Source organism: Gossypium arboreum, chromosome 5, assembly GCF_025698485.1.
Source record: "Gossypium arboreum isolate Shixiya-1 chromosome 5, ASM2569848v2, whole genome shotgun sequence".
NCBI classification, from domain to species: Eukaryota; Viridiplantae; Streptophyta; class Magnoliopsida; order Malvales; family Malvaceae; genus Gossypium; species Gossypium arboreum.
Window position 1 is genome coordinate 16,550,908 of NC_069074.1, and position 24,181 is coordinate 16,575,088.

Below are 24,181 nucleotides of genomic sequence, written 5' to 3' on the forward strand. Positions count from 1 at the left end.
GCTTTTGAGGAGTAATTGGATTCTAACTCAGTTCCTACTATGACTTTTGATGATGTTTAGACTCTCATACCTATCATTGATTAAGAAGTGAATCTAGAACCTCAATAAGACAATGTTAAACAACTCCCTATTCAAGATGAGGTAATTGTTCCATAAGAACAAACTCAACAACCTCAAGAATGAATGTCATTAAAAAGTCCACTAGAGAAAGGGTTATAATAGCTTTAGTGGAATATTTTGACCTTAAGCTACATCAGATGAATATTAAGTTAATGGTTTCTCAATGGTAACATTGATCATACATTTATATGGTGCAATTAGAAAATTTTGTGTCTGATGATACAAAAGTAATGATTTGCAAATTAAAGAACTTCATCTATGGGCTTAAGTAGACTTCTCGTCAATAATATTACAAAATTTACCAAATGATTATCTCATTCGGTTTAGAGATGAATTTTGTTGATAATTGTTTATACCATAAGTTTAGTGGGAGTAAAGTTTTATATTTGGTTTTATAAGTTAATGACATACTGCTTGTCAATAATAAGTATAGCCTCAATCAATGCCCTAAGAATGATATTAAGATTACAAAAATGCATTGGATTTTTACATTTTAGCAGTGGAAAGTCTAATGTATGTTCAGGTTTGTATACATTGGAATCTTGTATACACTATTGGGATGTTAGGCAGATATTTTAAGCAACCCTGGTTTGGACCATTAGATAGCATCCAAGAGGGTTATAAGGTATTTTCAGAGAATAAAAGATTACATGCTCACATATTTGAGGTCTAATAAGTTAGAGATCATCAGGTATATAGACTCTGATTTTGATGGAACATGGATACAAGATTTTGTCACTAACGTGCAAATTGTGAAAACAAATTGCAGTCTTTTATTCCAATAGCAACAGTAGCACATTAAAGTCAAAACACAAAGACTTTAAGCTCCTGGTTGTTAAAGTAAAAGTTCAGAGTGGTTAAATGCTTATAAAGCATATTAGGACAAACTCCATGATTGCGGATCCACTTACTAAGGAACTACACCTAAGGTTTTATAAGAGCATATTGCTCATATGGGTGTAATGTCATTTAAAGGATATTTGGTTTTAGTGGGAGTTTGTATTTTTAAATGCTTTTATGTTATAGACACATTTTCAGTTATTTCAGTTTAAAGATAATAAGTTTATTTCTGCGAAATAAAGTTTATTTGGTTTATTCACACTCGATTTTGGTAAGATTTGATCTCACCGAGGAGGACCAGTTGAAATAGACATGTTTAGATCATATTGCATGTAATTTCCATGCTACACATCCATACTTGATTTATGTCATTTGGTTGTGTTAATATACGTAATCATAGATGGATTTAGTTACGATATTTGTAACAGCCTAATTTTCAGTGGTGTCGGAACAGTGATTCGAGATCACTAAATCCGAAAAATGAGTAGGAAATATTATTAATTTAGTGAGTATAAGTTAAATGTGAAGTTAGGAAAATTTTTGAAATTGTGAAATGTACAAAAAATATATATATTAAAATAATTAGAATTGAAAACGAGGTATCGAGACCTCAGGAATTTTAAATCGAGCCATAAATATTTTTATAAATATTTATGGAGTGTTAATAAGTTAGTATTAAAGTTTCGTCAAGAAATTTTAAAGTACTGATAGCTAATTGAACAAAAAGGACTAAATTGTATCAAATACAAAATTGTGGAAAATGATTAAATAGCTTAAATGATAAAAGAAAGAGGGTTTAAAAGGAAAATAGACCCAAAGTCTATTTGGGCTGGACGGCAAGAGCATGAAATCACCAAGAAAATAAGGGAAAAATTGCAAAATTGCAAAATTTACTTAATAAAGCTAGGACTAAAGTGGAATTATCTTGATTTCTCTTTATTTTTCTGCATTCTCATCAGCAAAAACACCATGGAAGAGTTCCCTTAAGCTGGTTTTTCATATTTTTACTGCAAGTAAGTTCAATTCTTGATTATTTCTTGAAATTTTTGTGTTTTTGTGACTTTTACAACTAGGTCCATTTGTTGAATTCATTAGTTCTTGATTCTATGAAAGAAATTGAAACTTTCTATGAATATGTGCTGGAAGTATATGATTATTTGATATAGAATTAGAGCTTTAAATTGTTTATATGCTGATTTTATTGAAAGAATTGAATAGAAAGTGAATGTTTGGGACCTAAATTGTAAAAGAGTTTGAAGTTAGAGTTTTATGTGGAAATTCTGAATTTCAATAGTTATGAAATAACTTATAATTTCTAGTAAAAGTATTAATTGAGAAAATTAGTTTAATTGAGGGGTTAATTAAATAAGGACTGAATTGTATGAAGTGTGAAATTTGGGGCAAAATGAAAATCAACATTTTGCACTAAAACAGTTTTGGACAGCAGCAATAGTCTAACTTTGAAAAATCTCCAAAAATTGTAAAAATATAATTAGAGGATAAATAAAATATGAAATTAAAGCTTATCGAGTCTAGTTTCTTATAGAAGAAACGGTATAAGCAATGGAATTGTAAATCATGAGATATAATAAGTTTTGTGAGACAATGTCAGAATGATTTCGGGTTCCCCTGTTCTAACTTTGGAAAATCATAAAAAATTTGAGAAAAATAATTAAGGGATTAAATTTATATGTTTAAAATCCTTAAAGAGTCTATTTTCAATAAAAATAAGCGGGAACATCATCCGAATCTCGTATGATGATATAATTAATTCTTAGTGAAGAAGGGTCGGAACTGTCAGACAGCAGAACAGGGGCAACTTTAAAGAATAAACCGTACTTATTGGCTAAACCAAAAATTCTGAAAATGTTATGGTAATAAGATAAGTAAGTCTAGTTTCAGAGAAAATTAGCGGATCTTAATTTCGAGTTCTGTAGCTTAAGATATAAATAATTTAGTGACTATGACGCAAATGGACAGTTTTGAATATACATAAGTAAATAGTGGAATTATTGATAATGTTACTTGTTGCATGTTATATAAATTAAGGATGTGGAATGGAGAGGAGGAGGAGGAAAATATGTATGAATATTCAGCTAGCATGGCTAATTTGTATGTTTTAGACTCATGGACTAAATTGAATAAAAGTAAAATTTTATGGGCAATTTTGAAAAAAAAAGTTAGAAATGACCAATTTGCATGAAATGGATTATTTTATTATTTAAATTACAAAATTGAATGAAATTATTAATTTAGCTCAAGATCATGGAAAAACATGTTTTAAGGATTAAATTGAAAAGTGTTGAAATTATGGAAAATTCTGACATTTTATAGAATTCATAGGTTGTTATCAATTTGTGTGAGAATAACGGCTGGAAATAAGGATTAAATTGCAATAATTTTATTTTATTTTAACCTAAGGATGAAATCGTCATTAATTAAAAGTTTAGGGTAAAATGATAATTTTGTTTAGAGCATTAGTTGAATGTATTATAACATGAAATAAATGAAAACGACGATCAAATTTCTTTATAAAGATCCGGATGACTTGAATACGAGACTTGAACGTGGAAAAGAAAAGATATCGGATTAATGAAATATCTGATAAATGAATCGGTAACTCCGGTAATGCTCCGTAACTCTATTCCGGTGACGGATTCGGGTTAGGGGCGTTACAATATTTGTAACGAAAGTCGCCTTGGTTCTATGTTAACATAATTAATGGACGAGATTGTACGGAATGCCTTTTGAATATGATAGTAAAATTTTGAGCTCATAAGGTTATATAATGACATGTAACTATAAAATAATTAGTATATATATGTGGTCCAAGTGGGAGATTGTTGGAAAATTTGGACATCACATATATAATAAGGATAATTACATGTTATTATTTACTATCATGATAGGTTAGCCCAACTTAAAAGTGATCTAATTTGGTTAAAATTTTATTGGGCTTTTAATTATTAAATAAAGTATGAGTCAAATATGTGTAGATACTTTTCTAATCAAATTCTAATTAATGATGGGCCAATTAGAATATGAATGCTAAGGTTATAAATATTAGGGTTATGGTCCCCAAATTATACACAAGATATTTTTTCTAATATCCCATCATTAGGAAAGAGAGAGCAGATATTCTCTGAATTTCTTGTGTGCTAATTTGGAAAATCAAATCCCCAAGTTCCAGAAAGTTTCAAGAAATCCATGGATTCAGGTACGTTTCCGCATCTAGTTTTGTTCTTGATTTATTCTTAATGATTTGACATGACAGATCCTGGTTTATTAAGTTATATTGTAGATTTATTTTAATAAAATCTAACATATAATACTATGTAAATATTAAAAAGTAAGTTAAGATGTCTATTATTAAAATTTTAATAGAAGAAAAAAATTTAAAATGTTAAATGCTAAATTAAAGAGAGATAAAACAACATTTAATTCTTAAATTTGACAAAATTTTTAACTTAGTCCCTAAACCTGTTTTTTATATTAGTCATTGAATTTGACAACTTTTTCCAGTTTTTTAAATATGATGAGGTAGCACTTTGATATCGTGTCATGTTATCACCTAAAATATATTTTTTATAAAAATTTTAGTTAATAACATAATACAATCTCAAAGTGTCATGTTATTATATAGACCAAATTTTTTAAGAATTAAGTTGAAAAAAATTGCTATATTCTAAGATTAAATGTTGGCTTATTCCAATTAAAAACAATATATATATTTTTTAAATAAATAAATAATATAGATTGGCCTACAACATGCTTGAATTAATTATTTGTAAATATAGATAAGTTTAGATAAAACTTTAGACTCGGATAGACAAACATAAAATATACTAATATTATACATATATGCTTCCTAAATTTTACTTAACACCTCTTAGTACAACACATGAATGTTAGGTGGTGCTTGTGTGTCACTTAGCCCAATCCTTGCAAATTGGCGTTACTCTTGCAAATGATTTAAACAAACAATAGATGATGGTAAGGAATGTAACCTTTTTAGAATCGTCAAAGTTATCGGAACATGAAAATGATAATAAACTTAACTACAACTTAAAAATTAAATATTTATTTTAATTTTTTAATAAATATTTTCATAATTTAATAATATATTTTTATTTTTGTTATAAAATTATCAGTATTATCTACCGTGTTCAAAGATGATGAAACTTAAGAATAGTTTGATTTTAACTTTTTAGAATAGATATTTTATTAACACTTTTAAAGACTTCAACCTTACATTTGCTTTGATTTGATTTGGTCAAAGCAATTGGTTAAATTATTGATTTTGTTGTCCAGGAAGATTGAATCTATTTTGTTGAATTTGAATCTTGGGCACACCATCTATATCATATTTTGTGTATAGTGACATAATTTGGTATCTAAGATAATTCTTGATGCATAATTATGGTCATAATGATAACAAAATGACCACAAAATGTTATCTTATATATAAGATAATTCTTAACGCATAATTATGCATGTGGTGTAATAACTTATATAATTAACTTGAATTATGATTACAAAATGACTCGATTCAATTTAACTCGATCGAATACTAATCCTAATTATTTTAGTGTGATATGTTAAGGGACTAAGACCCACAGCTAATTAGAGCCAGAAAAAAAAAATCAACTCTCTACTCTATCCCCCCCAACAATCTCTCTCTCTCTCTCTCTGTCTCTCTCTTTCTCTCTGCGTCGGTCTCCGTTTCCCTTTACTTTCCCCAGATCCGATGAAACCAAAAAAGACATCCCCAAAACCCCAATTTTAAACACCCCCAGCCCACTCCCATATGGATTATTATTATTCCCTATTCATACTTTCTGATTTATAAAAGAAAAACCCATCTTTATCTTTTTTTTTTTTCTTGCTCCCTCATTTCATTTCCCAAAATTTTACCTTTACCATTTTGCATTTGCAATTCCCTAACCCTAGAGGAGAAGGGGGGAAAAGAAGGTAGAGAAAATGGCGACGAGAGGGAGTAGATCAGAAAAGGTGAAGAGGATTTTCCAGCAATTCGACACGAACCGAGATGGGGGTCTTAATAGAGATGAAATGGCAGCGTTAGTCGTCGCTGTTAACCCCAGAGTCAAGTTTAGCGACGAACAAATTAACGCCATTCTCGACGAAGTATTTCGAACCTATGGGGAGTTCATTGACGGCGAAAAGGGGTTAACTTATGACGGTTTGTTGAGAACTTACGACGACGGAGCCGGTGACGTGGACCGTGACTTCGACGCGCTGGGGCTCGAGCTCAATTTCGACGAAAACAAAGGCGCATCCATCGTGTCCGAAGCATCGTCGTCGTCGATTGCGGATGAGAGAGTAATAGAGTCGCAGAAGAAGCAACGGACGGCGGCGTGGGCAGTGTCGCCGCATCACGGGATAGTTTTCGACGACACGTGGAAGCTCGTTGATGATTTGGAGATTTTGCTCAAGCGGTTGAAAGCAAAGCAAGCGAAAGACGCGAAATTTAGAAATGATAATTTTGATGCGTATTCAGATGCCGGGTGGTCTAGGGAATTAGGAGCCTCTGCAGAGCTTTCAGAGAAAAGGGTATATTGGGAAGAATCAGGGCCTGATTATGCACTTTTTGTTAAAGAATTGGGAGCTTTAAGGAGTAGAGCTGATGGTGCAAGGTCAAGAGAAGAAGCATTTGATGGACACATGGCAATTGGGAGGGTCTTATATGAGCACCAGTTGTTTAAAGAAGCTTTGATATGTTTCAAAAGGTCTTGCGAATTACAGCCAATGGATGTCAGGCCACATTTCAGAGCCGGGAATTGTTTGTATGTGTTAGGGAAGTCCAAAGAAGCTAAAGAAGAGTTTCTGTTGGCTTTGGAATCAGCTGAGGCTGGTGGGAACCAATGGGGTTACTTGCTTCCTCAAATTTATGTCAATCTTGGGATTGCTCTTGAAGGAGAAGGTATGGTTTTAAGTGCTTGTGAGTATTATAGGGAAGCTGCTATTCTTTGCCCTACTCATTATAGAGCTTTGAAACTTTTGGGTAGTGCTCTTTTTGGGGTAGGGGAATATAGGGCAGCTGTAAAGGCTTTAGAAGAGGCTATTTTTATGAAACCAGATTATGCTGATGCACATTGTGATTTAGCCTCAGCTTTGCATGGTATGGGTGAGGATGAGAGGGCAATTGAAGTTTTCCAGAAAGCTATTGATTTGAAACCAGGTCATGTTGACGCTCTATACAATCTAGGTGGGCTTTATATGGACTTGGGTAGGTTTCAGAGAGCTTCTGAGATGTACACTAGGGTTTTAGCTGTGTGGCCGAATCATTGGCGGGCACAGCTCAATAAGGCTGTATCCTTGTTGGGGGCCGGAGAAACTGAAGAAGCTAAGAAAGCTTTGAAGGAGGCCTTAAAAATGACAAATAGGGTTGAGTTACATGATGCCATATACCATCTGAAGCAGCTACAGAAGAAGAAAGTCAAGACTAACGGTGGTAGCAATGGGGAGGCGGCTTTTGTAATAGTGGATCCCTCAAAATTCAAGACTTTGGGTGAGAAGACTACACTGAGGCAGGATTTAGGAAATGCTCTTCAAATTAGAGCTTTCCAGAGACTTACTAGATTGAACCGATGTGAAGTGGATCTTTTGAAGAAAGAAATGAGTGAAACTGATGTACCAGTCTCCTATTCTGGTAGCGGTGGTCCTCAGAAATCCATACGCAAGCCTAATTTGGAAGAAGTTCTACGCAAATTACTTAATTTTCTAAAACCTGAAACCTTCCAAGGAGCTGTCAAAGCTATAAATGAGAAAATCCTCTCAGTCTTGGATGAAACAGGATCGGGAAGGGTGGACTTGGGCATGTTTTATGCTGTTCTTGCGCCCCTTTGCAGTGGACCTCCAGATAAGCGAAAAAGGATCGCCTTTGATGCACTCTTATGGCGACCTGTAAATGAAGGTGGTTCTCATATTAGAAAGGTAGATGCAGTTCAGTACATCAAATTGTTGAGGGCTATATTTATCCCTTCTCATGGAGTTAGTGAAATGCTGGAAGTTCATGGAGAAACAGATACGTCAATGGTATCTTTCAATGAGTTTCTTGTCATGTTCAATGATCCTGATTGGGGCTTTGGTATCTTGTCCACTCTCCTGAAGTTAGAAACTGGAGATAGGAATCGTCATGAACACCATGTCTGCTCAGTTTGCCGTTACCCAATTATCGGTTCTCGCTTTAAAGAAGTAAAGTCTCATTTTAGTCTTTGTAATCAATGCTACAGTGAGGGGAAGGTTCCCCCTAACTTTAAACAAGATGAATATAAATTCAAGGAGTATGGGAAGGAAGCTGAAGCAATGAAAGATAAGTGCTTGTGCTTTAATTTGCAATCCCGCAAAGATCCATAGCTAGTTGGTTTTAAAGTCTTTTGCTAATCTTGTACCATTCCATCGTATTATTTTAGGCATCCCGTGTGCATTGTGCAATATACAGTTCATCAATATGTTCAGTGGCCGTGTCATGCTTTTGTGTAATAACCGTTTTCAAGTGATGGCTCTGAAATATCCCTGTTTCATAATAGTTGTTGTAGAGTATTTTTACTCTTCTGTTTTGGGGGGGAAAATTTGAGATGATGTATATTTGAGATTATTACACTGTAACTTCTGCTTCTGCTTCCTTTTTTTTCCCTTGGTGGTGTTGAATTTTCCAGGAGAAATTTCAATGGAGAAACAAACGTTATGTTTCTATTGGGCAAAAAAGATGTTATCCTTTGGGGATGCAGAGCATTAATTCTGCTCAGACTATTCGGCTGAAGTAGTTGATACTAATTGATGAATTGTGATTATTGTTTTGCGTACTTGACTCTTGTTGAGTATCCATTGTTAATTTAGAATAACCCCAATTGTCCTTTTATATATGACTACTGAATACATCATTGGTGATTGCAGGCCCAGCAATAGAAGATAACTAAAATGCTTTAAGGAAGAGTTGGTGAAACTCATTCCTGTTTTTTCAGTTCGACAGTCTTAATTTAAGCATATAGAGCTCCATCAATAAATAAAAGTATAGTGGAAAATATCCCAAGCCGGTTTTGCCATTGTTGTAAGTGCTAAATACCAGTAGTTAATGCTCATGAATGGGAGATTTGACTTTACAAAATCATCATTCCAGCGGATAACAGTAATTACAGGGTACAAGAACAACACCCCGTATTAACAACTGTTATATGAGCTTCTATGTTCTGATATTCATTGCTTTCTGAAGAGAGGCTTTTATTGTGTTGCCAGCAGTAATTTCAATTTGCTAAAGAGTATGATTGTTATATATTGATATCTGCATTCAATGTAAAGAAAATATGAATAAATTATCAATTATTCCATTTTTATGTCCAAAAAAAATTATTCCATTTTAATATAAAGTTATTACCATAAATCATGTATTAACTGAGAGTTTCCTTAGGAGCAGCTCCACCGAGTGACCTGGAGCGCACTGAGTCAACTTTATAAATCAGTTATTTAAGTGGAAAACTTGCCATAGTGGTTCAGAGCCCCATCAGATCAAACATACATGCATATTCTGATACTTAAAGATGAAATCTGAGCAAATTTTTGTATACCCTTTTCTTATTTCCTATTCGGCATTTATATACATATATAAAGATCTAAGATTTTCATTAAAAAAATTAAGATTGAGGGCCTTAATCTGTTGGTAGTTGCAAGTAACTGTAAATCATTCAAATCAAACATCAGCAGTACAGCAGCATTAAATTTTCATTTCGTGGTTTCCTTTCTTTGGCCCTTCATTATTATTACAAGACTTTCAATGGTAGCGCTATAGTGGAAGCTCTCAACTCTCAAGGATGGGGCAGTGAGGACATCTGACAGCAGTTGTAGGGATGCCATCATTAGTCCTGACTTTGAGAAAGAGGGCAGGTAATACAGTTGACCTCTGCAGATTTAAAGTGTCTTTGTCCTTTTTTATGTTATTGAATTACAGTAACAATAATAAATATATTTTGAAGTAGTGGAAGGATTTCATCAAGAACCCTCCACCCCTCATATGTCGCAATTAATCTTGCAGAAGAGATGAGACAATTTTTAGGTTACCTTCCATTTGGGGGAATACTCCAGTTTCAATGATTGAATACCAAGGTCAAACCAACCACTTGCCTCTGTCGTTTAATGTTTTTCTTTTTATCCTTTTTGTGTGTGTGTGTGTGTGTCGGTTTTTCTCGCCGCGTTCAAATGCATAATTCCAAAAACTAAATTGCTTATTCCACTAACGAAACTTGTGCCGAGAACTTGGGATGGGAAAACATGTATATGTCCATCAACACTGACCTTGCACTCGCATCTAACTCAAACTGCTGGCGACGCTTAGTAAAACCGATGATAGCTTATACTCAATAAATAATTCACTCCCAGGATGTTAATGGGCCAGTCTTCCTATCTTGGGATGACAAAGTAAATGTTAAGACAACTTGATATGTCAGGACAACCTGGTCCAAACCCCAGTAAGAGAATTGCAAACAAACGCAGTTCAGGCTTCAGCCCAACTTAGATGGAACGTGAAAGAAAAAGTACTGAAACTAATCTACTCTTTATATATAATAATGATAATAAACTCCAACCAAAATCCTGACACTTTGAGTGGTCTCCCAACTTGCTCTTTTGTTCAATCGTGTGTGTGTGTCTCTCTCTCATCTCATCGTTTTCAGTTTGTCTGAGAATCAAGCAAAGCAATCCATGTTTTGGAGTTAGGACAAGCACTAGATGGCTGGTGGTTAAGGAAGCCATTACAAAACTTGAGCCTGGATGAAGTAGTGAGTGCCAGATCACTTTTTGGAATATTTTATTTCGGATATGAAGTTGGAGGCATGATGGCACCACCGCTCTGAAATCAATTTGTTATGTATCTTGTGAGGAATACGTATTTACAAGCAAGATTATGGTATCCCCACAACTGTTATTTACTCCACTGCTTTTTTCCATTCCCCAAACTTCAGGGTGAAGCAAGTTTGTCTGGTAAGGAGGAGATTGAGAAATTTTCAGAAAAATAATGAAATACCAAAATTGTCATATGTTTCCTAGATTGCTCTTGTTGAGGTGTAATTTAAAGCGAAAACTTGAACAGGCTAGTGGATGCTATTTGGTTGGTTTGTTTTATTACCAATGTTCAACTCTGCTCAGCTTTTAAACATCCTTAACTACATCAATTCTCTTGGTCCTTTTTCAACTATATTTTCATTTTCCAGCTCTCATCAGATTAGTGCTTGTTATTAATTTCCGCCTTTCCATCAAAAAGATCGTTTTTTGATCATTGCATTTGGGAAAAAAAAAAAGCTGAAAAACTTTTCGATAGTCAATGAATGTCAATGAACATAGCCGCCTTAATAGATCGGTGCCACTATGCAAACAATCAACAAACAGACCCTAAACATACTTTCAATGTTTCTTCAACCTTCCAAAGAAGCCAACAAAACTGATGAACCCGGAGCTCGAATATGGCTAAGTGTTCACTAAATCGAGTCCATGGCACGTTGCACTTCTGCTTTCCCTTATACTTATATAATCAGGATTTAGGATACACTGATATTATTCTAATTATGTATCTTAGTTCTCACATGTGCAAGTGGGCGAGGGTGAATTCTGAGGCTTCCGGCATGCGCTAGTCACATTACAAGTGGGGACAAAGTGTGTCCTAAGGCATCTCAAACTTTACCACTTTTTGGAAGAAAACAAGTAGCAATTGGTTGTTTTGGGTTTTCCTTAAGATCTGGGTCAAAGTGGGACCAAATGTAGCTGTAGTTAAACTTTCATACAAACCCAAGTATGTATATATAGGTCGAGCAGGTTTAGGCAACAGTTGCATCTTAGTAGACATCGAAGGATGGGGACATCTGTAAAAGGTTACTGGTTCGTCGTCCTTTTCGTAGCAGTGGCGGTTGTTAGGCTGAGAGGCGATGACTTGGTAAATGGTACTGCTGCTCAAGCTCAAGGCAATACCAACTCTTCCTCACCCTCAGTTCATCTCAAGCTTCCCCCAGGTAAAGACAATGTTGAAGCAAGCAATAGAAGTTCCACTGAAGTTGTGCTCAACAACAACAAAAATAGAGGACCTTACAATAGAGGTGTTGGTCGTGGGGGAGGTGGAGGTGGTGGCGGCGGGGGTGGAGGTGGAGGAGGAGGAGGTGGCGGTGGCGGGTACGGATGGGGATGGGGTGGAGGAGGTGGTGGGGGAGGAGGAGGAGGAGGGGGAGGAGGCGGGGGGTGGGGATGGGGAGGAGGAGGTGGTGGTTGGTATAAATGGGGATGTGGAGGAAGAACAGCAGGAAAAGGCAATGGAAGAGGAAGAGATAAAGGCAGCATTGGCAGAAATCAAGCGCATAGGAAGAGAGTTTTCAATAAGGAGGATTATAAGATGGGAGAGTTTGCTCAATGCACGGTTAGAGGCAGGTGCAGAGGCATGAGGTTGGATTGCCCTCTTCATTGTGGTGGACCTTGCGTCTATGACTGCCAACATATGTGCAAAGCTCACTGCAGACGCCCATGATCTCATCTAATTCAAATTCTTCAATAACCTTTCTCATTTATATATACGTTTGTTTCTAATCAGCATGGAGAAAAGTGATGGTTTGAAGATTTTTAAACTAATTAATGTTTGTTTGATTCCATCTTGGATTAATCTTTGAGTTGCTTGCAATTTGATGGACCTGAGACTTTCTGTGTGCTTTTTTTCTTGTAACTGGCTTGTGTTTCAGTGGAAAACCTTAGTGGATGAAAATAGCAGAAACTTTATTTAAGCATTTAAAAAGCTCATTCACCTTATCTTTAAAGCCTCAACCAGTCATTTCCAATTAAGCCTTCATAGAACTTGTTGGACCCGTAGTAAAGCAGAAACTTTTTGGAGCAAAACAGATTTTGGGCTATTGGAGGCACATGTCTCAACTAAAATATACAAACCCATTTATCCACTACACTCCTTTAAGCTACTTATTTTTCTCTCTTTTTTACTGAGGTATAAATAATGTTTTAGTATTTTGGTAATGTTTGATTTTTGATTTTATATTTAATAATTTAAAGTTCATATAATATTATTTATCAAAAATATAATAATTATATTTATTTTAATCATTTTAAAAATATTAATAATATATTTTAATATGGTTGAATGAAAGTAATATGAACTTATATATTATATTATTAGTGTATCAAATACAAATTTATTTTTTAATTAGATAAGTATGAATTTGTATGCATAAATAAATAATATATAATAAGATCCGATAAAAACAGTATATAATAAAATAAGAAATAACCTACGCTAATACAACATAGAATCTAACACTTTTATTTATACTAGATTATAGCATATTTTTATTTGTATTTATAAAAGTTAATATAAATAATGAGATTTAGTTAAATGATAAAATACAAATATTGAAAACTATAAAAGTTTAGATTCAAATTTTATTATATAAGATAAAAATATCTTCATTATCATCCAACTAACTGAATTGATATTCGATTTGATTTATGATATCAATTTATATAAATATTTAATATATAATATATTAAATATTATTTAAAAAATAACAATTAATTTAAAACGATATATTGAAATAAGCCGATATCAATACATGATAAAAAATAAATAAAACAATCACCGTTTCAATACTAACTACCGTCATAAAAAGCAATTGAAACAAGCCTACATCCGGCACCATGTTTGCTTGTCTAGTGGGCGAAATCGACCACTACAACGCTGAGATGAAAGAAGATGGCAAATGATCCAAAACAGCCATAATCAAGCAAATTAAGATCTTGATGTGATATTTCATCCAAGTAACATGTAAGAGTAAAAGTCATTTGAGCCCACCACAAGAGTCAACAAAAAAGTAATAAAGTTACGATTAAAGTTGCTCGTGATTAGTAACAAATTCGGATCCAACCTAATATATTAGTATATTTTATTTTTATTCAAGTTTAATTTGATTAAGTGTAAAATTGTAGTCAATTTATTTATATTTATAAAAGATTAATCTAAACTCGTTTTAGACTCATTCATATTATTTTTTAAATATTTATATTATTTTAATTTAATATTTACTAGTTTTATATATTTTTATTTATTAATTTTTATATAATTATTTTACTATTATTTTAATGTTTATATTAAAGTAATATTATATATTTAATATATATTTATTTTTATATATTATAAATTACATAATATATAAAAATAATATAATATAATATATTATAAACTTAAAACTGATTAGACTAAACTAAAATTTTAAATATTCAAACTCAAACTCATACTTTAAACTAATCTATTTTTAAATATAATATTTTTACCTACACTTTCAAATTTTAAGCCGACTTCGTGCACAACTCCCCTACGAATTAGCTTAGGTAGGTTGAGGTTTGGGTGGTCTAGACAAAGAAAACCTTTCGGCTCCCCCAAGCAGTCCACATATTGACCCAGCAGTCGTCAATTTTGAACTGTGACTTTCTACTTTTATCCCATTATCACAAAGTACGTTCATAGTGTAAAAACAAGACCAGACTAGAAATAGAAATTATTTCATATTTTAAAGAAGATATTATTTCTGACTATTCATTTTTTATTTATAAAATTTAGAAAGTTCATGCATGAATTGCCGTATCTAGAATAGGGACCTCCTTAGGATGTGGTCGGCCCACCAGCCGATAATGCAGGCTGCTTTAGGACAAAACCAGAGCATCCCTTTTTGCCTACCCCTAGCCCTGGCCCCACCCTCCTTTCCTTATCCGATCCCATCATCAGTTTATCATAAACTATCATCTATCTTCTTCCTCTTATTCCCTTCTCATGATGTGGGTCGCTCTGTCAGTTTCCATTCTTATTGACATGATACATCTCCCCGACCAAAAGGAAAGGGCAGAGATTACTTTACTTTGTTCCCATGAATGTTTGTTACTTGAGACAATTCACTTATAGGTTCTGTTGAGATTTTTTTTTGATAACGATATGCCATCCCTGCTGTTAGATTCTAGTTTTTTAAATTGGGTTTTTATTTTTATTTTTCATAGTTTCGCCCTATACGTTTTTGTTTGTAAAAGTAAATAAATTTTTGCATTAATATTTACGAAGTCGTTGCATTCTGCAAGTACACAAGGGGTAAAAGAAAGAAAGTGCTACAAACGAAACCGGCTCTATTAGAGTAGGGGGGAAAGGTAAACATCACACTGAAATCTAAATTAGCAAGAAATGAGAAAATGCAAAGAAAGGGCAATGATGTTGTCCAAGTATAAGAGAAGTTGAAGTTTTTGTACTTTGAAAATCTGATCCTACCAGAGACGCTTAGATCTCTTGGAGCTAGTGGATTGAGGGCTGATCCAAGGAACTGTAAAGGAATCATCTACCCGTCTCCTGTTAGCTTTCATGCCTATAATTTCGTTTGTCTCCTTCAACCCGATTTGCCCTCCCATTTGTGAAGAATATTGGGGACGATACAGGGAATATGGTGATTGGGGAACCAAAAGCCCCAAACTTTCTGGTGAGGAAGTAGTCATATTGCTCTCAAGATCAGCATCAAGGAACGGCAACATACAATCATCACTCTGAAAACCAAAAAGAAGACAAAATTATTCAGATCCAAAAGAAAAAAATCACATCATTCATAAACACAACTTAATAAAAGGGAACATATCATTCTGTGTCATGACCTTAGTGGTAAGAAAGGGAAACAATAGATCAATGCAAACCTTACAGAAACCAAAGGAAGGTGAAGAGGAATCAAGAAAATCTTCGACGTGCCACCCTGGGAGCATCTCTATCAAGTATTCCGATATGCTACTCGTTGAACCACCCTCTACACTTGCTAACAAGTCATCTCCACCGCTCTTGTTATTTGTTACTGCAGCAGATGTTGTACTGATTGATGAAGATTTAGCAAGCGAAGTTCGATTTAAATTTGAAGTAGAAGCAGAGACAGAGTTCTTGACCGATTGTTGAGACTTGAATTCAGGAACAGAATGGCCAACGTTGGATAAAGAAGCGACTGAGGATGAAGAAGAGGATGTGTAGATAGCGGTGGTAGGAGAGAGTTTAACCCCTGTAAGAAGAAACCTGTTATGTTTCTTGGTATGTTCGTTTGCCGCATGAATTGGAACATCACAATCTCTGCACAGAATTGCTCTGTCTTGCTGACAGAACAAGAAAGCTCGTTTCTCCTATCAAAGAAAAAACAAACCCAAAATCAATCGATCTGCACGCCAACTGCCACATCTACACTGTAACTAAACCCAGAGAGCAAAAAAGGGAAGAAAGTACCTGACAGATATCGCAAAGAGGGACTTGTCTAGAAGAGGAAGGATGGAGAAGGGAAAAGCGTTGGTGCTTAGAGGCAAGCTTGTTGGCGTGGTGAACTCGGTGGTCGCAGGTGTCGCACAGGGCGGCTTCGTCGGCGGTGCAGAACACCGAGGCCTCCTCTTTGTTACAGACATCGCACTGGATCTTCATCTGTTTGTTGATCTTTTGCACCAATCAGATCACTCTTGGTCCCCTGAAAGAGTCTAGATGAGCTGGAATGAAGAAGGGTTTATAAGCATATGTGTTGGAGTAAATGGTAAGAGTTTACAGTTTAGAAATGAATAGATTATTTTTGACAAGCTGAGTATTCATATTTCGGATGCTGTAAGAAAGTGGGAGACACGGAAATATAATAATAATTTCGTCAATACTTTGTCTTTAAAATGTTTTTAAATTATTTCATGCTAGCAATCTAATTATGATATATAATTTTTTTTTTGAATTTTTTTTATTTCTTAAGCCATCTACTGAATTAGGTATCTAATCTTTCACTTTATGTAGGTAGAATAGATTATTTTTTTAAAAGAAAAAGATAAGAGTGGGTAATCACTTATTATTTTAGTAACTTTTTAAGATACATTTAAATTTATTATACATATAATAATATATTATCTAACTTATATAATATTAAAATTCTCATGCGGATGTTACAAATAATAATCCATTTAGTATGAGTTTGTAAAATGAAAAAGATGCTGGAATGAAATTATGACATGATTTATTTATCTAAGTTAGTAATCCACCAAATTTCTCAATACCATATTGTACTATTTTATTGACTTAATTACCTTATTTCTATGGTCAATTTTTTTTAGCAAAGTTGATTAATGAAAGCAATGGGAAATCAGAATTCTTATCTTTCTTATTATCTGGACAACATGACAGATATCAACCAGCTCCAGTATAGACACTAAAATGTATTTTCTGTTGAACATTTAATTGTATAAAATGATGGGCAAATTTTAAATTTAAGACTAATACTCTATTTTGTCTCTCATCTTTTGAAATTTTATTAATTTAAGAAAGATTTATATTTTATATATTATTAGTATATGGGGATGCATTTATATTCTTTTTTTATATATATATTTTGTTTACTTTCTTTTTATGTATTCAAAGACATGAATAAGTTAGAAATAAGTAAAATGAGATAAAATTTCATAATTAATGAATTCAGTTCATTTGGAAGGAATAATATTAAATGGTTGAATCACCATACATATGAATTTCCAGTAAAGGAAAAGGGGACCACACTCTCACCACTAGCCTAGTTTTGTCACTTACGCAATTAAGCCATTTCTTTCTTTTCTTTTTTCCGAATCTTATTTTATAGGGATAATTATAATGTTAAATGATGATATGAAAAAATAATTCAGAAAACAAATTATACGAAAAACGATATTCTTTTGTCCTTTAAAAAGCTGACAAAGTAAATTCAATATGGTCATAATTAGTTGGTCAATAGGAAAATAAAGGAAATATTTCCTACTCGTAGATATAGCATATAGAGAGATGCTTCTGTTTCTCTATCAAAATATAATTATAAATATATGTTTAATGAAATAAAATCAATTTAATATAAAGTATCAATAAATTAAAAATCAAAATAAAATCTACATAAAACAACTGCTTATCATAAAATTAATGATTATCATACGATAATTGTACATATAGTAAAATATAAATTTGAGTATTTAAAATTAAAAAATAAACAATCACCAAACACAATAAAACACCATAATTTTAACACGTGCATACTATATTACTATGTATAAATTCGACATACAAATTGATTTCATATCTTAGGGATTTATGAGCACTATGTTGATGGCTTTATTAGAGATTTAATTAATTATTATAATTAGGAAATAATTATATTAAATAATGACGTTATATGATCTATATTCATTTTAATCATTTAATGACATACCAGTTACTAATAATATTTTATTAATGATTTATAAATTAAATGTAAGTGTTTATTCTTATCATATGTTTTGATTTTCAAAAATTCAACTAGATATAAAAATAGTAATTAAAGCAGTGTAAGGTATTAAAAAAAATGCATGTTGTTGAGGGTTGTGACTTTGACCTTTTAAATTGTGAACTAAAAATAAGGGCTACCGCCTAAGGAAATGGGAAAAGTACCAAGTTACTTTCTTTCAAAGAATAAAGTTATTTGAGCTATGAAGCATACGTATTTCTCATTAGTATTTGTACATAGGGAGATATCTTGGGGAAAATCACAGGATTTACAATTTCAAGGATTTCTTTCAACTTAAAAATAGCAAGCGAAAAGTGGAGGTCGAACATCGTTAATGTGATCGGTACCACCTCATATATATGGAGAAGTTGTGTCCGCTAATGGGCGACCATTCCATTTTGATTCCACAAAACACTAAGGATAATTTTATATTTTTCTTTAATTTCTCCCCCATATCTCGTTTGTAAGATTATTTTTAATAATAAAATTATTAAAATATGAGATTATTAATTACATTATTTTGTTTAATTTATTTAATCGGAATATGAAATTTTAATATCGAAATAGAAGATTTTTAAGAGTTTATTTTATGAAATTGTCACCGTCATAAAATCTATCTTCTTATTTTTCGTAAAATTACAATAATTCTTATTTTGTATTAAAATTCTGCAGGGTTGAGAGGCTTTTAAGGAGTTGGATTGGGCACCTCCGAAGGATGATGGGTTAGTTTAAACTGTGACGGGTTGGTAAGAGGTAATGAGGGTTGGCATCGGCTGGGGGGTGCTGGGGGATCGTTTTGGAAATTGGATGTTGGGGTACTCGCGGTTTTTAGGTTCTTGTTCCATCTTGAGGCTGAGTTGTGGGGGGTACTCAAGGGGCTTACTGTGGCTTGGGGCATGGGGGTTCGTCGACTTGAGGTAAACTGTGATAGAGCTATGGTGGTGCAGCTGTTATCGGTACAGCAGGGAAATAATAGTAGTTTGCTGTTGGTTCGGAACATTAGATCATTCTGTAACAGCCCTGGGAGGTGTCGTTCAAACACGTCTACAGGGAAGCAAACCAACTAGTGGATGGAATGGCGAAATTATCTCACACGCACAATCTGACGTTGATGCAGTTTAAGCATCCCCCGACGCACCTGTGGAGTATTTTTCTCCATGAATCAGTGGTTATTCAACTGCTAAAAAAATTTATATATTAAGAAGTGTATATATAACTTTGAAATAAATTTAAAAATCCATAGTTATAATAATTAATTAAAAGTTGTTACATCACCAAAATTGACTCTTAAAATTTTTAGAACTCAAAACAATTATTTCAAATAATATAATAATTAATAATAAATAGATGGTAAAATAGTTTTTGAAAATGAAACTCCTTCTTAGACTTATATATTTATTTAAAAAAGGATAAAATTGACAAAAGTAATAAAAATGAAAGGTAAAATTATCAAAACTTTAATATTTCATTTAGAAATTTAAAATTACTTAAAGAAGATGTGTTATTAAAATTATTCTTTATATCTCAAAATCTTAGAAAATATTAAATAATATTATATTTCGCTAAATTTAATATCTAGAATAACCAAGCAAATCCACCTAAATTTGATTTTATAATTCTCTAATATTTTCTTTTTCCCATCTATTTCGCTATCCCGTACAAAGATGGTGGAGATCTCAAAAAAAAAGGGAACAACCAGAAGCCTCCCACGTGCCCCCGTCCTTGGAAAAGGGTCTAAACTGTAATTCGATTTAATCTGTAAGAAAGTATTGACACCTTGTACTTACAGATGATAACCCAAGCAAAAAAGTTAAAAATTTGTTTAAGTCTAGTTCCAATAAAAAAAGTTAGAACCTGGGCCTTACCTGGCCAGTTAACATTAAAATTTTATATTATATTTTTACATAATTTTAAATATATATAATAAATAAAAGATATTAAAATATTAAAATAAATATTTCGAATAAATTAAAAATAAATTTTAAAAATATGTATACTTAAATAATATTAAGATAAATGCAACTTACCAAGAAAATATCTTTAAAATAATAACAAAATTAACAATAAAATAAGTGTTATACAATATCCAAACAATAACAACAAAATAGTAGCAATATAATAGTGAAATTGTAGAAAAATCAGGAGAAAATAACAAGAAAAATATCATTAAAATACAGAAAAAAGTTTTTTTTTTTTTGCTATTTAGTGAATTTGGGCCGAGCCAGGCTCAGGAAAAAATGTCTTACCTAAGGCCTGGCCTGTTTTTAAAACCGGCTTATATTTTTTTTCAAATCCTCTCACTTTTTGAGCGGGACTTCGGATCAAGCCAAGAGACCTAGCCAATGAGTAGGTCTAGTCGTACTAAACATGGTATTTTTTTTTTTTTTGCATTATAGGTTAATGGTTAAATATCTTGATTTAATTTTTTATATTTTAATTTAATTATTGTATTTTTATAATTTATTAATTAATTTAAAAGTTTATAGCATTATGTTTTTTTATTAAAATAGTATATAATTATATATAATTTAAATGCCTTAAGAGTCTTAAATATTGACATGTAATTTTCATTTCATTTGAGTTTGTCTTATTTCTTTTTATAATGATTAAATTTTAGTTTTGGTTTTTATACTATGTGGAATTCAAGAGTTACTCTATATGCTTTAATCTTTTTACATAATTTAGTTTTTCTAATTTATAATGTTATTAGTTAGTTTAGATAGTTAATATTGTTAATTATTTCAACCACAATGTTAAAGTTAATTTTTCTTAAAAACACTATAGCTAAAAAAAATTTATCATAACAAATTGAACGAGTTTTTCTTTAGATCCTAATCATTATTCTTATTATTACATGTCTACAAAGTGATTTTTTTAAAAATTTCAAAATGCCATTTTAGTAAATTTAATATAATAATGTTAACAACGGTAATAACTTGACTTGAATTTTTAAATTTGAAAAAATAAAGGGACTAAATTAGTTAAAATAAAAGTAATGGACTAAATTCTAAATGTACAAAGTATATAGAGACTTAAAGCATATTTTAATATTTAATTTTTACTCTATACAAACAAATAATCAAACCCAACGAGAGAACGTAAAATTATACTAGTTAATTTTAATTTGAATGTACTAAATCATATTAGAATTATTTAACTAAATCGTATTAGAATTATTTAATTATTACTTTAATTTTAGTTTAATATACTATTTTTATTGAAATTATGGAAAGTAATTTTTAATTTAATACTTTTTACCCTTTAACTGCAAGTTTCCTTATTTTAATATTGTTTTAATGTGTTTCTTTAATTATCATATGCAATGGAATTAATCTTATGTTTAGGTAAATAATTATTAAAAAAAAAGAAAAGAAAAGAAATGATGTATACTTATTTTGTTTAGATAGAATTAATTAGTAAAAGAATAATTAAAATGTTGGTTTAGTTAAATTGTGAAAAGTAAAAAATCATTAATTATAATTATTTTTTAATTATATCAATTTTATAACATAACTCATGTAAATAATTATATCCATTTATTGTTTTGTCATATTTGTAGTATTTTATATGATATTATTTTAAGCGTCGCATTTTGTTGTAGTGTATATACACCGTGATTTTAAGAACTTTTGTCCACAATGAAGAAGGAAGTTTGGAGTTGCTAAGTGTACTCCGTACCATATCTATACCATATTTATTAATATACGATTTCTTCTCTGTTACACCATTTTGATCTGGTGTGTCTGACAAGGTGTTCTGAGTTATAATACCTTGCTCTTGAAAAGAATTAGCGAATGGACCAATTGCTTCCCCAATTCTAGTGTATCTACTATAATATTCTCCACCTTTATTTGATCTCATGATTTTAATTTGTTTTTCTCATTATCTTTCTACCTTTGCTTTAAATATTTTAAAAACATCCTACGCTTCATCCTTGTTGTGAAGCAAGTCGAGATACATGTATCGTAAGTAGTCATCTATGAAAGTGATAAAATATTTATTATCATGTAAACTCATATCAGGAAAACAAATATTAGCACGTATGATTTCTAATAATTCAGTACTTGTAACATCCCTAACCCATATATGTCGCCGGAATAGGGTTACGAAGCATTACCATAATATACAGAACAAATACAGACATTTCATATTATTTAACATTCATGTCAGAAATTATTCATAAAGTCCCTTATATGAGCCCTGAAGGCCCAAAACATACATTAGAAACAGGTTGGGACTATACTGGGCACTCAGAGAATTTTTCACAAAATCTCAAAATTTTTACAAGGTGCAAGGGACACACGCCCATGTCATAGGCCATGTGGGCATTCGAAATAGGGCACACAGCCTTGTCTCAGCCCATGTCCGTACCCGTGTAACTCTCTGACCTGGGTCACATGGTCAAGTCACACGTCCGTGTGCTAGGCCGTGTATATGTTCAAGGGTCACACGGCCAAGACACACGCCCGTATGCTAGGCTGTGTGATCAATTCTGAGCATTCTATTTTGAAATTTTAAAGATGCAAGGGACACACGGCCAAGTCACACGCCCATGTGCTAGGCCGTGTGTCACACACGCCCGTGTCTCTGCCCGTGTGGACAAAATAAGTTCATTTCTAAGCCATATTTCTTACCCTTTTGGTCTTTCACCTACATTAACATTTTAACACATTCAATAACCAATCCAAAACATTTAAACTAAACCCAAAACCAAGTCATAATCATGTCATATACCTCATTTCTCAACATTCAAATTTACCATATTAATCAAAACATCTATTTGCTTACTTATATCAACTATACTATCTCATCTCATACATTAATATGCCTATAACTCGGGATGCTCCGAAGAGCTATTAACGGCAAGCTCGCAAGAACCATATAACGGGAAGCTCGAGAGGGCTAGTAACGGGATGCTCTTTCGAGCTATGGTGTGTCCACAACATATGCAGGACCACAACCAATTCGGGGAATCCTGTATCCATTGCATTTCATTTATTCAATTGGGACTTGATATTTGTCAAACGTTGTCAGATATAATATTAATTTTCATATTCATAGCAACAATACAATCACATACACAACATCCAATTCAAGTATATAAATATACACAATTTAGTTACACGAACTTACCTCAACAATGTTCGTGAACTTGTATGCTACTAATCTGTTACTTTTTCTTTACCTCGATCTAGCTCCGTATTTGGTCTATCTAGATCTATACGAGTAAATTTAGCTTAATGTAATACAATTCATATTCAATTCAATTCACATCTTAGGCAAAATTATCATTTTGCCCATATACTTTTAATTAATGACACTTTCGTCCTTAGGCTCGGAAAATGAAATTCATGCAATATAGTCCTTATTCCAAACCTAATTAATTTTTGCATGTAACATTAATAGCCCAGATATTTCATAAAATTTAGAATTTTTCCATGAATTTTGTAACACCCCTTACCCGTATTCATTGCCAGAATAGGGTAGGAGGCATTACCGGAGTTTACCGAATTAATTTTTCGTTAATCTGAGTTAAATACTATTTATTTACTAAAACATGTCATGGTGTCCTTTAGATGGGCCTCCAAAGCCCAAAACATACTTGAGACTAGACTAGAATTAAATCGAAACCATAGGGATTTTTCAAAAATCCCAAAGTGTTTTTTTTTTGCTCAATATAACCCTTTATAAATATCTAACCTTCCTGCAATTTTTAAAACCGAGACCAATCCAACCAACCAATTCATTTCAATCAATTTAATACAAAATTATACTTCTATTATAATTATACTATTTAACTTACTCATCATTCTTTACTTTAATGTATATTCATTAAACAAGTCTTAATATTTATATAATCACCAAGCCTTATACATGCCATATAAATCAAAAAGGAAATTTACAAAAGCTAC

At 32.3% G+C, this 24,181-nt stretch overlaps 3 protein-coding genes across 3 annotated transcripts; 2 read left to right on the forward strand and 1 right to left on the reverse strand.

The window, feature by feature from the left end:
- Positions 1 to 5,484: 5,484 nt before the first annotated feature.
- LOC108486394 (uncharacterized TPR repeat-containing protein At1g05150-like) lies at positions 5,485 to 8,786 on the forward strand. Its single transcript, XM_017790438.2, has one exon. The coding sequence runs from the start codon at positions 5,941 to 5,943 to the stop codon at positions 8,335 to 8,337; it is 2,397 nt and encodes a 798-aa protein (XP_017645927.1). The 5' UTR covers positions 5,485 to 5,940; the 3' UTR covers positions 8,338 to 8,786.
- A 3,013-nt stretch (positions 8,787 to 11,799) lies between these two features.
- Positions 11,800 to 12,890, forward strand: LOC108485154 (uncharacterized). Its single transcript, XM_053029178.1, has one exon. The coding sequence runs from the start codon at positions 11,819 to 11,821 to the stop codon at positions 12,479 to 12,481; it is 663 nt and encodes a 220-aa protein (XP_052885138.1). The 5' UTR covers positions 11,800 to 11,818; the 3' UTR covers positions 12,482 to 12,890.
- A 2,127-nt stretch (positions 12,891 to 15,017) lies between these two features.
- Positions 15,018 to 16,634, reverse strand: LOC108485417 (B-box zinc finger protein 21). The gene is made up of 3 exons (XM_017789255.2): positions 16,247 to 16,634; positions 15,679 to 16,146; positions 15,018 to 15,534 (listed from the first exon to the last, which is right to left on the reverse strand). The coding sequence occupies exons 1-3, from the start codon at positions 16,433 to 16,435 to the stop codon at positions 15,262 to 15,264; spliced, it is 930 nt and encodes a 309-aa protein (XP_017644744.1). The 5' UTR covers positions 16,436 to 16,634; the 3' UTR covers positions 15,018 to 15,261.
- Between the last annotated feature and the right edge of the window lie 7,547 nt (positions 16,635 to 24,181).